The following is an 11776-nucleotide window of genomic DNA, read 5'->3' on the forward strand; positions in this document are numbered from 1 at the left end:
CCTCAATCATAAATATCTGACATAAGCGCATAATGTTATGCAATGAATTATGCAATATCAGCTGACCCTCAGGCCACCACCCCCAGGCACCCAAACTGGCGAACTGCATCCCAACTGCATCCTCTGCATCCTCTGCATCCACTACATCCTCTGCCACCCTCGCATCTGCATGCATCAATCCTTCCACCTGCATTCCATTCGTTTCCCCCTCCGATACGCCCGTGGAATGAGGCGATGAGTTGGCGCCTGGCCGCAAACGCATCATTGTTTGGGCTCCCCCGCAGTGGATCGGGTGCCTGACCGCCAGCTCTTTGTCTGTCATCTCATCCTGTCATCTCGCTGTTGTATGACCTCTGTCCCGCTCAATGCCAGCTTCAATGCTTGCGCTCCAATTCCTCGGCCAATTCCTGCCTGGCGATGTCCTCCCGTGATGGCGATTTCTGGGGGCTGCTGATCAACCCCGATAAGAGCCCCGCTCCGTTACTCGAACAGTTGTGCCTGGGAATTGCCCAGATCATGGTGAGTGGACTGCTCGTGGGATTGAGTGACGCTGATTTGAAGACCTCGTTTGATGATTATGCAACCTCCGACCTGACGCCGGAACGACTCGCCACTTTCTACGGCAAGGTGGGCGGCAATTACGACGTTCTGTTCCTCGACACCAAATCCTCCGCCTTGTCGTTTATCTACCAGCGATTAGGCTGTTTCCACAGTATTCAACCCTCCACCGACCCGTACAAACCCCCGTCCGTGCCCGCGCTACAGCCGAACGGATTCGTGCGATGGCAGACGATTCAGCTGCTGCTGGACCCCGACGAACACTCGCGATACCTGCAGAATGCCGTCGAGCTGTGGGACATCGAGAACCCGAACGGGGGATACTTCCCCAAGGATATTCCCCGAGATGCCTTTCCAGCCGAGTCGGACCCGGAAATGGTGAATTGGCACGAGGAAGTGAGCCGGCGGTTCGAGTTTGATTACTGGAAGAAGAACATCTTTCGCTCGTCGCCGCCCAGCTTCGGCACGTACCACTCGCACTTCAGTCAGAAGGAGGCCAGCGGCAAGGAGGACTACCCCAACCAGCGGCAACCCACGTCGCACCGTCGACACGCCACTACCACCAACATCCCACCCATCCACCCCCAGCGGCGGCGCAGCGCGGAGATCCCGTCCGGCGGTCGGCGCGTGCACTCCACGTTCGTGCGACGTCCGGAGGAGTTCCAGGAATACAAATCCCCGCGAGCACCGTCGCCCCCCACGTGGCCCAAGGGCAGGACCCGGGGTCGCGAGCGTGCCTCGTTTTCTCGGCCGGTCAGTCCGGGAACCGTCGGGCACGAGACGTCGGACGCATCGTCGGAAGATTCGGCCTGGGGGGCGAAAGACCCCCGAAGGTACCAGGAGAATCTGTCGCCGCCGCAGACGTCCCACGCTCGGCGACATTCCCACGAAGCGTACGCCCGCCGACCGCGCCGGGAGCTCTCTCCGGATGCGCATCGGCGCCACGGACCGCGGGAGACCTACCAAAGCCCCGACTCCGGGCGACTCTACGACTCGGACGGCGCGCGACGAGTCCGGTCGGCCAGGTATCCGGACGAGTACCACGGCCACGCCCGCCCAGTCACCCCTGGCGTGTTCCGCGAACATGTCTTCGACGCCCGAGCATCGCCAGGGCCTGAGATGATGCACGCGCACCCTGCGCACCACCGCGTCAACACGAACTATCCGTACGTGATGCGGCCGCATGACCTGGACTCGTGCGTGATGGAAGAGCGACGGCATAGTTACCGCGGGGTGCCCAGCCCGAGCGAGCACATGCGGTTCGCGCGAGGACCGCGATGGGCAGTGCCGAACGTAGCCAAGCGGATGCCCGAGGAGTATGCTCGGGGGAGGCGGACGCCGATGTATGAACGATGATGATGATGATGTACGACTCTACTAGATGACTTACGATATAATGACCATAATGGATTTTACTACACAACTTACCCTACTCAACTACTTGAATCTATACAATTCACACACCTTCCTTCTAAAACCTTGATAGGAGACAGAGCTAAGTGAATCCCGCGCGATCATACGTAAACCCAAACTCCTCAAACACGCGACACGCGACGCCTTTTCCAGGATCCTGCTCTTTGCCCTGCGTCCTCCCCAACACACTAACCTCGCTACTCTGGCCCACCGGCGCAATCCTAAACCCCTCTCCATCCTCCCCAAACACCTCTCGGGTATACTGATACGCCGGACCTCTCCCCCCTTTCCCATTGCCATCTCCCCTCCCATTCCCCTCCCCACCCTTAGACACCGAAAGCCAAGAGGAATTAGGATTCGGATCCCCCCCGCTCCTCACAAACGCACCCCACACATCCGCCAGTAACTGCGAGAGCAACACATCCCGAGCGTCATAGTACGCATCCACATGCTGGGTCTTGGTGTTGAGGGTTCCCCAGATCGGAAGCACGTCTGCGGCGTGGCAGGTTGCGTTTTTGGCGTTGCTTGTTCGGGGAGAGCAGGTCGGGGGCGTGGAGAGGGTGGTTTGGATGTGGCCTTTTTCTAACTTCAGGTTGTACCAGGGGGTTTGGGGGTGGTTTGTCTGGTTGGTTTGGGTGGTGTGGTTGGCTGTGCGGAGGAGGGAGGAGAGTGGACAGGTCCATTCGCTCTGGGTCAGGGCTGTTGCGGCGAGGATGCGCACGGAGTCGTTTCCCCCTTTCCCTTCCATCCCTTGCCCTCCGGGGGAAGGGGAGGTGGTGTAAGCAGACGCATTGATCAACGCACCAGCCAACGGGGCCGGGTATGCCAGCCCCAAGAGAGCGTTGAATGCCGACTGCGACGAGCCGAGCGGGGGACTGTACCGTGGGACGTAGAGGGCTGCTTCGTCGGCGACGGTGGAGAAGAGGGTTGGCACTTTATTCAGTCCACCGGACGACGAGTTGAGCAGGGAGTGGAATTGGTCGGCGATGATGCCGGATTCCGGGTCGAGGATCGGGAGGAGTGGTTCGATGGAGGCGAGGAGGGATGAGGAGTGTAGGTATTTCGACGCTACAGCGGCAGAGGCGTTGGCGATGGCGGATTCGAAGGTGGTGGAGTTATCGAGGAAGGCGGAGGATGGGAGAGAGCGGAGGCATGCGACGAGGCTGGCGTCGGAGTACATGTGGTGAGGACAGCCGAGGGCCGGGGCGAGGGCTGGGACGATGAGATCGGTGTAGACAGAGCGGGTGAACCAGGGGAGGTCGAGAGGGGCGGACTGGACGATGGCGGCGGAGAACAGGCCTTTGGCTGCTGGGGAGGACAGCAGGGCGACAACGCTCTGGCCGCCGGCGGACTGGCCGAAGATGGTGACGCGGGAGGGATCGCCGCCGAAGGAGCGGATGTGTTGCTGGACCCATTGCAGGGCGAGGATCTGGTCGCGCGTGCCGTAGTTGCCGGTCAGCGAGGAGGTGGCGAGCCAGCCGAGGACGCCGACGCGGTAGTTGACGGTGACGACGAGGACGTCGTTGCGGCTGGCGAAGTTGCCGCCGTCGTAGTCGACGATGGACGCGCTGCCGGCCGTGAAGGCGCCGCCGTAGAAGTAGACGGCGACGGGTTTGGTGGCATTGGAGGGGCCGGGGAGCACTGGGGTGTAGACGTTCAGGTAGAGACAGTCCTCAGAGATGGGCGTGTCCAGAGCGCCGAACGACGAGGACGACTGGATGCACGAGGCGGACACCTGTGTGGCTTCGATCTGTTTGGCGCCGGTATAGGGCTGCGGCGGGGCCAGACGCAGGGCATTAACCGGGGGATTGGCGAAGGGGATGCCCAGGAAGCGGAACGAGCGGGCATCGCGGTAGCCGGTGATGGTGTAGTCGTGCGAGGCGACGGAGATTCTGGACGATGGGACGGCAGCCCGGTTCTGATCCGTGGTTGGGGGGACATGCGAGGTGCAAAGGGCAGGCAGCTTGCGACTGCACGGAGTGGAGACGAAGTCCGCCTGCTCCAGGGAATATGCCAGGCAGTTGGAGGTGTTGGACGACACCCAGATATTGTCCGACTGGAGACTGTCGGAGAATATCAGGTAGTCGAATTGGTAATCCAGTTCCGTCCGGTTGGCCTTGGAGGCAGCAGCTAGAGGGTACAGCTGCTCGCCGAGGGCACCGCAGCGAGCAGACGCTTCCGCGTGGGTCACGATGTCATGGACAAAGACTGCGGACGTTCCGTTGTTCGCAGGTCCCAGGTTGTTGTAATGCAGAGCCTGGAGAGTGCCCAAGGCGTCGGCATGAGGGACCGACGGCGCAGGGGCCGCCAGAGCCTGGCCGAGGAGAGCGACGACTGTCAAACGGAGCTGAAGCATCTTGACTCTGTTCTGACAGTCCTCTAAGCAGGGGACCGCTGCTTATAACTGCATCCATGGCCAGCGGCAGCTACCAGGCAGCACTCGGAACCCCCGGAACAGCCGGGCGGTAAATATTAACCGACATCGATCTCTCACTGCAGGGAGAGCAGAGAACTGGTTTATGGGAGGGATTGCCGACGCAGCCAACAGGAAGACTTCTCTCGCCAGCGGGGATCTTGGCAAAGATGGGGTAACGGACGGACTAGAGAAGCGACGTGGGTCATTATGCATTAGGGCAGGCATTCAGGCTCTCAAGGTTTGCCCGGTTGGGTTAGGAGACAAGGTGGTTGTGAACTAATCTTGTGCATTATTTTCAATTCAGTTATTAGATAGGAGGATGAGGAAATCTCACGGATTCCCACTTTTTCAGGGCTAGTTGTCATTAGAAGAGATGATTGTAGTTTACTGTCCACAGTCGTAGATTTCAAAAGCGCTGGAGCACGTGACGTTTATATATTCCCGAGATTCTTGAACAGGCCGAAGCGGCATCCACGATAATGAGCTTCTTTCACGGAGGCATTTTGGTGTAAATAACCGAATTGATACCGTAGATTGGCTATCGGAGTCACAATGCTGCAGTTTTGACCTCAACATGATTTGAGGATGGAATGGTGAGGACTGAGGGTCAATTGAGGACTGTGAGTTCCTGCCTCAGGCTAGTGTTGCCTCTTTCGGGATAGTCCCGTACACCGTATCGTCACCACCGCCGAGTGTATGAGAACTGCCCTGTTCCAACCCTCAGTTGATAACATTCATCCCCGACAAAATGTCTGAGAAGATTGTCCTCCCGAGCATCGCCGAGATCGAAGCATCAACTGATCTCCTCAGCGACCCCAGCAGATCCGTCAAGGTCGTCCGAGTAAGAGAGCGCTTCGCAGTCAAAGTGGGCACCTCCATCGCGCCGCTAGAAGCCGAGAACATGAAGTTCGTGGCTTCAAACAGCCAGGTCCCGGTCTTAAAAGTCCATGATCATTTCGTCGATCCGCAGACCTAGAAACGATACATCATCATGGATCATCTCCTCGGTACCGATTTGCAGAAGTTAGCGCCGTCCCTTCCGCAAGACCAGAAGAAGACGGTCAGCAAACGCATCAGAGGCCCTAGATGAACTGCGACGGATCCCTTCCCACGGGTATTTTGGGAACTTGAACTGCACGCCGTACTACGAGGGTATTCTCTCTACCCTGGATCACGACCCGAGCATATCTGGTCCCTTCGACAGCGAGGACCAATTGAACCAAGGCATCCTAAAATGTCTAGGGCAAAGGGAGTCGCCGCACTGCGCGAACCGATCCATCGCACACTCAGTGGACACAAAAATGTCTTCACACACGCGGACCTCCAGCCGAAGAACGTGATGGTTGAGCAGAAAGGAGTGTGTGAAGATGGAAGTCCGGATTATCAGATAACACTGCTTGACTGGGCTCTGGCTGGCTGGTATCCCGAGTACTGGGACTATTGCAACTCGACGGTCTACTGCCAGGGCAAACATGAGTGGCTTGAACTGGTCCCGGATATCTTCGATGAGTATCCAGTGGAATACCTCATGATGCGAATCTTCTACACGTCAATGTTTTACTAAGACATGTGCATTTCCATTCAACAGAAACGCACGTCCTGAGCGCGTAGTAGTAAGCTGGGAAAAAGGGTTTGCGTTCCTGGGCTAGAAAGTAGCCCCAAGAGCAGGTTCTAGGTACGACATCCCACCAGCCATTCCGGTTCAACCATTAACTAATCGGCGATTTAGGGTACTGGAGACTGAAGTATGAAGGTTTCATGATTGACGCGGTTCAGTTCGGAAAGCGCAATTTAAAGAATTAATAGGAGATCTATTGAAGATCATGACTATGCTGCGTTCTTGGTTCGCAAGGTCTTAGCCGCGAATCAATAGAAAGGTGTGCCTTTCCCTACTTCGGCATACTCCGAAGTAGACAGAAAATTAACCGTTCATGTACAGATCAAGTGCTTCCTTTGCGTTCGAAAAGTCCCCCCTCCAGCAACCCAATATGACGTTCCCACCGAAAAGGTCAGACACATCAGGAAAAAGATGGTTTTTGTATCGCAGTTCAATCTCACGGTCCACTTCGTGCTGCCGTAGCATTTGTGCTTCAATGACATCCGGATCATCCGACATGGGTCCCACAAGTTCGCTGTACGGGGATCTACCAGCAACCAACTCGTATAGCGTAGACCCCAGAGCAAAGATGTCGGAAGCCTCAGTGTTAGGAAGATGGTAATCTCGTGGTAGGCAGTGAGACGCTTTTTCGTAGCCGAGTGCGGGGTGACCTGGGAGCTGAGAAGAATTGAAGTCGCCGAGTCGTACATTTAATTTATCATCGAGGAAAAACTGCCGCAGTGCTAGGTCAGAACGAATGACGCCGTGGCTGTGAATAACGACGATAGCTTCTAGGATCTGCTGGAACCATCTGGATCGCAGTTCGGCGGTGATTGTGTGTTTCTGACAGTAATTCGCAAGGTCGCCGTGGCGATAGTATTTGATGTCGATGTAGTCGGATCCTCTGGAGAGCCATTCAGCGATCCGTGGGTGAACGCCCAGAATGTCGTAAACCATGGCTTCGCGGATAATCGGTTGCATGTCTTCTTCACTCTCACTCCGAGGGACCTTTCTGATGATCTTGTTGTCCAGAAGGTATACTTCAGCGAAGATTCCGATAATCAAGAGCTGGTGATTATCCGGGTGGGTAGCTTGTCGAATAGTAATCTTGTGAGAGTCATCTTCGGAAGACCGGGCGACACTCTAAGAAGTAAAGTAAGCAAGAAGACCCGAATCCGACGAGATTAACTGACAGATTGCAGTGGCTCTTCATCACCGGATTCCTGGCCTCCCTTTTTTGTTGTTGAAAATGAGAGGGATAGGCGTCGTGGCCAGAACGCACAACTGGAAATACTCGAGATGAAGTGCCAGATCGAGGACCATATAGGCCACTGCAGCCATTGAAGTGTCCACATAAGGAGCGACAAGGAAAGATGCACAAGCGATTCCTTGCAGGGTTGTGGTGACCTCTCGTCCAGGCAACCTACCTAGCCCAGGTAGTATAGAAGCGACCAATCACATGATACAGCCTGATTGGTAGAACTTCGGTTCGGGGTATCTTCATTATTCATGCATAAACTCCGGAACTGGTTAGTGCAACACTGCAGTCTGACTCAGCATGTCGTCACGGGTCCCGCACCCGCACATCCTCGGTCCTTCTGCCCGGTGGCGATCGACACCCCGGATTCAGGCGGAGTCACTCCATCTTTCTTATATCCATCATGATCACCAGTTGACTTGTGGTCATCTATGCACCATGAAAGACCCCAGAGGTGCCGTGCGCCTGGTCGAAGTAGGTCCGCGGGACGGCCTGCAAAACATCAGGGATCACGTTCCCACCTCCCTGAAGATCGAGTTGATCCGCAAACTTCATCGGACGGGCCTGCGCGCCATCGAACTAACCTCCGTAGTCTCGCCTCGCGCCGTCCCCCAGTTGGCCGACTGTCGCGACGTCCTGCGGAATGACGGCATCCGCCATCTGCTCGATCAGCCCCTGCGTCTGCCGGTCTTGGTCCCCAACCTGAAGGGCTTGGAGGTGGCGATAGAGCATGGGGCTCAGGAGGTGGCCGTGTTTGTCAGCGCGTCGGAAGGATTCAGTCGAGCGAATATCAACTGTTCGGTGCGACAGGGCATCGAGAGAGCGAGGGCGGTCGCTCACAGGGCGGCTCAGCATGGCCTTGCTGTCCGAGGGTGAGTCATTTGTCGTTGTCTCATTGACGTCAGCTGACGGGTTAGATACGTATCGTGTATATTTGCCGACCCCTTCGATGGACCGACGTCGCCGTCCGCCGTGCTTCATTGCGTCAGGGAACTACTGGATATGGGATGCTACGAGGTTAGCCTGGGCGATACACTAGGGACCGGCGCTCCGGACACTGTGCGAAGTCTCGTAACATACCTGGTCGACAGCCATGTCCCGGTTGACCGGCTGGCCGGTCATTTTCACGACACCTATGGCCGCGCTGTAGCCAACGTCTGGGAGGCATACCGCTGCGGACTGCGCGTGTTTGACAGCAGCATCGGGGGTCTGGGCGGCTGTCCTTTTGCCCCGGGTGCGGAAGGAAACGTCGCCACTGAGGACTTGGTTTACATGTTCCATTCCGAAGGCATCGAAACAGGCGTCAATATCCTTCATCTCTTGCGAACCGGCGTGTGGATCTCACAGGCCCTGTCCAGACCATATGCCACGAGGGCTGGACGGGCTCTAGCGTTGAAGCACAAACTGCTGCCCCCTGCCGTCCACACCACCGTGCAGCCGGTCATCCATCCCACAACTAAGTGGTCGCCTGTTGGAAAGGCGTCTAATTACGACCGCCTTTTAGTATATCGCTCCGGCAGTAACTTGAAGGTGGTGTTGAATCGCCCGAAAAAGGGAAATGCCCTGACACCCAATATGATTGTCGACCTGGTCAATCTGATCGAGAAATGTAATAAGGAACCTTCCATATCGCGGATCATCATGTCGGCGAAAGGGAGGTTCTTTTGCATGGGAGTGGACTCGCCGGGCCCCAAAAGCCCACTCGATCAGCTAACGCGGTTATTCAAAGTCATCGAGCATTCGCCGAAAACCACGATTGCGTGTATCAACGGACCCGCCTTTGGTGCTGGGGTCGGCTTGGCCCTCTCGTGCGATATTCGCCTGAGTGTCAAAACGGCAGCCTTCACCGTGGATCAAGTCGGTTTGAGTGGAGGCTTCGAATCGAAACCGGCCGACCATCCTGTCACTGCGGCGGAGTTGAAGTCTCTAGGGGTGATTGCAGAGGTTGCAGATGATGTCGACGAGCTGCAGGACTGCTTGAACAAGCTGCTTATGCGGCTGCGGACGTCGCCATCCACGGCGTCGCGCATTTCCGCGCGGTTGATCCGCCTGATCTGGGCTCACATCGGACGGGACGGACGGGAGGCGGGCGTAGACCAAGTAAATGAGTTTCGGTCTGAGTCGAATGAGATGAGGGTTGCTATTGGATGTGCGCAGTAGCTGTGGTTAACTGGCAGGGTGTACATTTTCTTTTGCTTATTGCGGGCGATTTGCTGCTGATAGATAATGAATTTAGATTTGACATTGACTACTTAAGAGGACAACATAAAAACGTGCTTCATACTATACCATTAAGGCACGGTTTATAAGCGATTCTGTCGATAGAATTCCAAGTTGGGCGAAGCTTAGGTCCCGACTAAGATAGACCCCTGCTAGACGATCCTTATACCCCTCTTTACGGCTATCTTCACCTCACCACATTACCATGGTTCTGCGATCAGATACATCCCCGTTCACTCCCGAGTTCGACACTCTGGTGCACAAGCAGCTGGAAAAATGGAAAGTCCCAGGCCTGACCATCGCCATCGTCCATGGCCCCAGAGCCTATTCCAAGGTACATCACCTCCACCGAACACCCTGACAGCACACCACTGACGGACCAGGCCTACGGTATTGCTGAATTCCCAGCAAAGAAAATGACTACCGGCTCGCTCTTCTCCACCTGCAGCACCACCAAAGCCTTCACAGCCGCAGCCGTATCCCTAGCAATCGACGATAGCAATATATCATGGGACACGCCCATCTCCACCCTCATCCCCGACGACTTCGTCCTCGCTAATGAGCACGCCACTACCAGCACAACCCTCGAAGACGCCCTCTCCCATCGCTCCGGCCTACCAGGCCACGAATCTGCCATGGCAATGGCCAACCCGAGGGAAACCCTCCGCGACGAAGTACGCAAACTCAGATCCCTCCCTCTAGCCACGTCCCCCCGCTCGACCTGGGCCTACTGCAACCACATGTACATGGCCGTCTCACACGCTCTCGTGACCCTTACGCATCAACCACTCGGAACCACGCTGAAACACCGCATCTGGGGCCCTCTGGACATGCACCACACCTACTTCTCCATCGCCGAGGCCAAGCAATCACCCGACGCGAGGTCCTTAGTCCGGGGCTACACCTTCGTCCCTGATCTCAACACCTACATCCCCGAACCACACATGAACTACGCCCCGACCACCGGCGCCGGGTCCATAGTCAGCACCGTCCTCGACTACGCAAAGTGGATCCGATCGTGGATCCATTGCTCGGGTCCGCTGTCTAGCACTGCATACGCATCATTGCTCACGCCTAGGTCAATCATCACAAACGACGAGGGGCTAGTTGTTCCGGACGCGCCGTACCATCTCTACGCGCTAGGCTGGTTCGTCGATCAGATTCGCGGAGAGCAGCTTTACTGGCATAGTGGCAGTTGGCCCGGGTTTGGGATTATGGTTGGTTTTGTGCCGGGCAGGGAGTGGGGGTTTGCGATGATGGGGAATGCGGTGGATGCGAGGGAGGTGGAGAAGGAGATTTATTTGTATTTGATTGGGAGGTTGCAGTCGCAGTCGCAGTCAGGGGGAAATGGGTGTGATGGTCTGCGCGAGGATAGGACAGCTGGAAAGAAGGAGCCGGGCAAGAGAACTGGAACTGGAACTGGAGCTGAGAGTGTAGAGGAGGCGAAGAAACGCGTCTTCCCTTCTCTTCCGGATCCGCTGCTTCCGCATGTCCTACCTCTGCATCTATACGCTGGAACGTATAGAAACGAGGGCTACGGATCCTTCGGGCTAGTGGCTGAGAAAGGGAGGCTAGGTGCTGATCTGACAGATAGAGCGATAAGACAGAAACTGGAGTTCGAGCATGCGAGCGGCGAGTTCTTCGTTTGTTTGGCGTATGTTCCGGCGCAGGGGAAGGGCCTGGGACAGAAGTTTCAGGCGGAGTTTTATGTTGATGTCAATGGGACGGCCAGAAGGGTTGGTGTGGATTTTGAGCCTGCGCTGGGGGGAGAGAAGATTTGGTTTGAGAGGGTTGGTTGATTTCCTTTTTTCTTTGTACTTTGGGTGTAGGTTTGACGGTGGGATGCTTCACCACAATAGAGTTAACATTGACCTGTCATAATCTGGTCCGCTGGAAAAAGATATATATGAAACTGTATATTGAAACTTGGAATTTGAGATCGCCTTAAAGAAGCAGAACAAACTAGAGTTGTCACTGAACAATCGGCGGTAATGTGATTTGCCGCTCTCAGCATCTCAACAGTGTACGTCAACAGCTACAAAGACAAGTAAGGGGGTAAGCAAACAAACGTTGGAATACGTTTGTGTAGGCACCGTGTAGGCAGCAATCTCATGCAGTAGTCGTGGTAGGCATCAAGTAGCTTTTTCTCCATTTTTTATTTGCTTCCATAAAAGATGGGTCCTTGAAATATCTTCTGCATTCATAACCCTTCTATTATTTCTACTTTACCTCAATCGAAGCTTGAAGGCACAAATCACTACCTAGTTCCTTTCGTTTCGAGCTGCAGTGGTTTTGCGCTACAGCATTTGGAATT

At 55.7% G+C, this 11776-nt stretch overlaps 7 protein-coding genes across 7 annotated transcripts; 5 read left to right on the forward strand and 2 right to left on the reverse strand.

Moving 5' to 3' along the window:
- The first annotated feature begins 1 nt into the window (after position 1).
- Positions 2-328, forward strand: P170DRAFT_191034 (uncharacterized protein). The gene has a single exon (XM_024842703.1). It carries the CDS (start codon positions 50-52, stop codon positions 236-238), a length of 189 nt encoding a protein of 62 aa, XP_024704951.1. The 5' UTR covers positions 2-49; the 3' UTR covers positions 239-328.
- Positions 120-1584, forward strand: P170DRAFT_384829 (uncharacterized protein; the record flags this gene model as incomplete). Its single annotated transcript, XM_024845691.1, has 2 exons — positions 120-519; positions 562-1584. Coding segments are annotated over exons 1-2 (1125 nt in total), but the record flags the coding sequence as incomplete, so codon positions are not given.
- Positions 1585-2053: 469 nt separating this feature from the next.
- Positions 2054-4327, reverse strand: P170DRAFT_426528 (putative cholinesterase; the record flags this gene model as incomplete). Its single annotated transcript, XM_024847711.1, has 1 exon — positions 2054-4327. The coding sequence occupies one exon, from the start codon at positions 4325-4327 to the stop codon at positions 2054-2056; it is 2274 nt and encodes a 757-aa protein (XP_024704953.1).
- Positions 4328-5135: 808 nt separating this feature from the next.
- Positions 5136-6388, forward strand: P170DRAFT_465021 (uncharacterized protein; the record flags this gene model as incomplete). The annotated part of the gene is made up of 4 exons (XM_024852290.1): positions 5136-5293; positions 5630-6062; positions 6117-6264; positions 6327-6388. 2 exons carry the CDS (start codon positions 5136-5138, stop codon positions 5949-5951), a joined length of 480 nt encoding a protein of 159 aa, XP_024704954.1. The 3' UTR covers positions 5952-6062; positions 6117-6264; positions 6327-6388.
- Positions 6309-7339, reverse strand: P170DRAFT_456243 (kinase-like protein; the record flags this gene model as incomplete). The annotated part of the gene is made up of 2 exons (XM_024851602.1): positions 6309-7127; positions 7178-7339. The coding sequence occupies 2 exons, from the start codon at positions 7337-7339 to the stop codon at positions 6309-6311; spliced, it is 981 nt and encodes a 326-aa protein (XP_024704955.1).
- Positions 7340-7606: 267 nt separating this feature from the next.
- Positions 7607-9491, forward strand: P170DRAFT_456244 (aldolase). The gene is made up of 2 exons (XM_024851603.1): positions 7607-8114; positions 8160-9491. Exons 1-2 carry the CDS (start codon positions 7681-7683, stop codon positions 9400-9402), a joined length of 1677 nt encoding a protein of 558 aa, XP_024704956.1. The 5' UTR covers positions 7607-7680; the 3' UTR covers positions 9403-9491.
- Positions 9492-9667: 176 nt separating this feature from the next.
- On the forward strand, positions 9668-11303 carry P170DRAFT_409216 (beta-lactamase/transpeptidase-like protein; the record flags this gene model as incomplete). The annotated part of the gene is made up of 2 exons (XM_024846761.1): positions 9668-9796; positions 9846-11303. The coding sequence occupies 2 exons, from the start codon at positions 9668-9670 to the stop codon at positions 11259-11261; spliced, it is 1545 nt and encodes a 514-aa protein (XP_024704957.1). The 3' UTR covers positions 11262-11303.
- Between the last annotated feature and the right edge of the window lie 473 nt (positions 11304-11776).

This window comes from Aspergillus steynii (genome assembly GCF_002849105.1).
Source record: "Aspergillus steynii IBT 23096 chromosome Unknown P170scaffold_4, whole genome shotgun sequence".
Taxonomy (NCBI): Eukaryota; Fungi; Ascomycota; class Eurotiomycetes; order Eurotiales; family Aspergillaceae; genus Aspergillus; species Aspergillus steynii.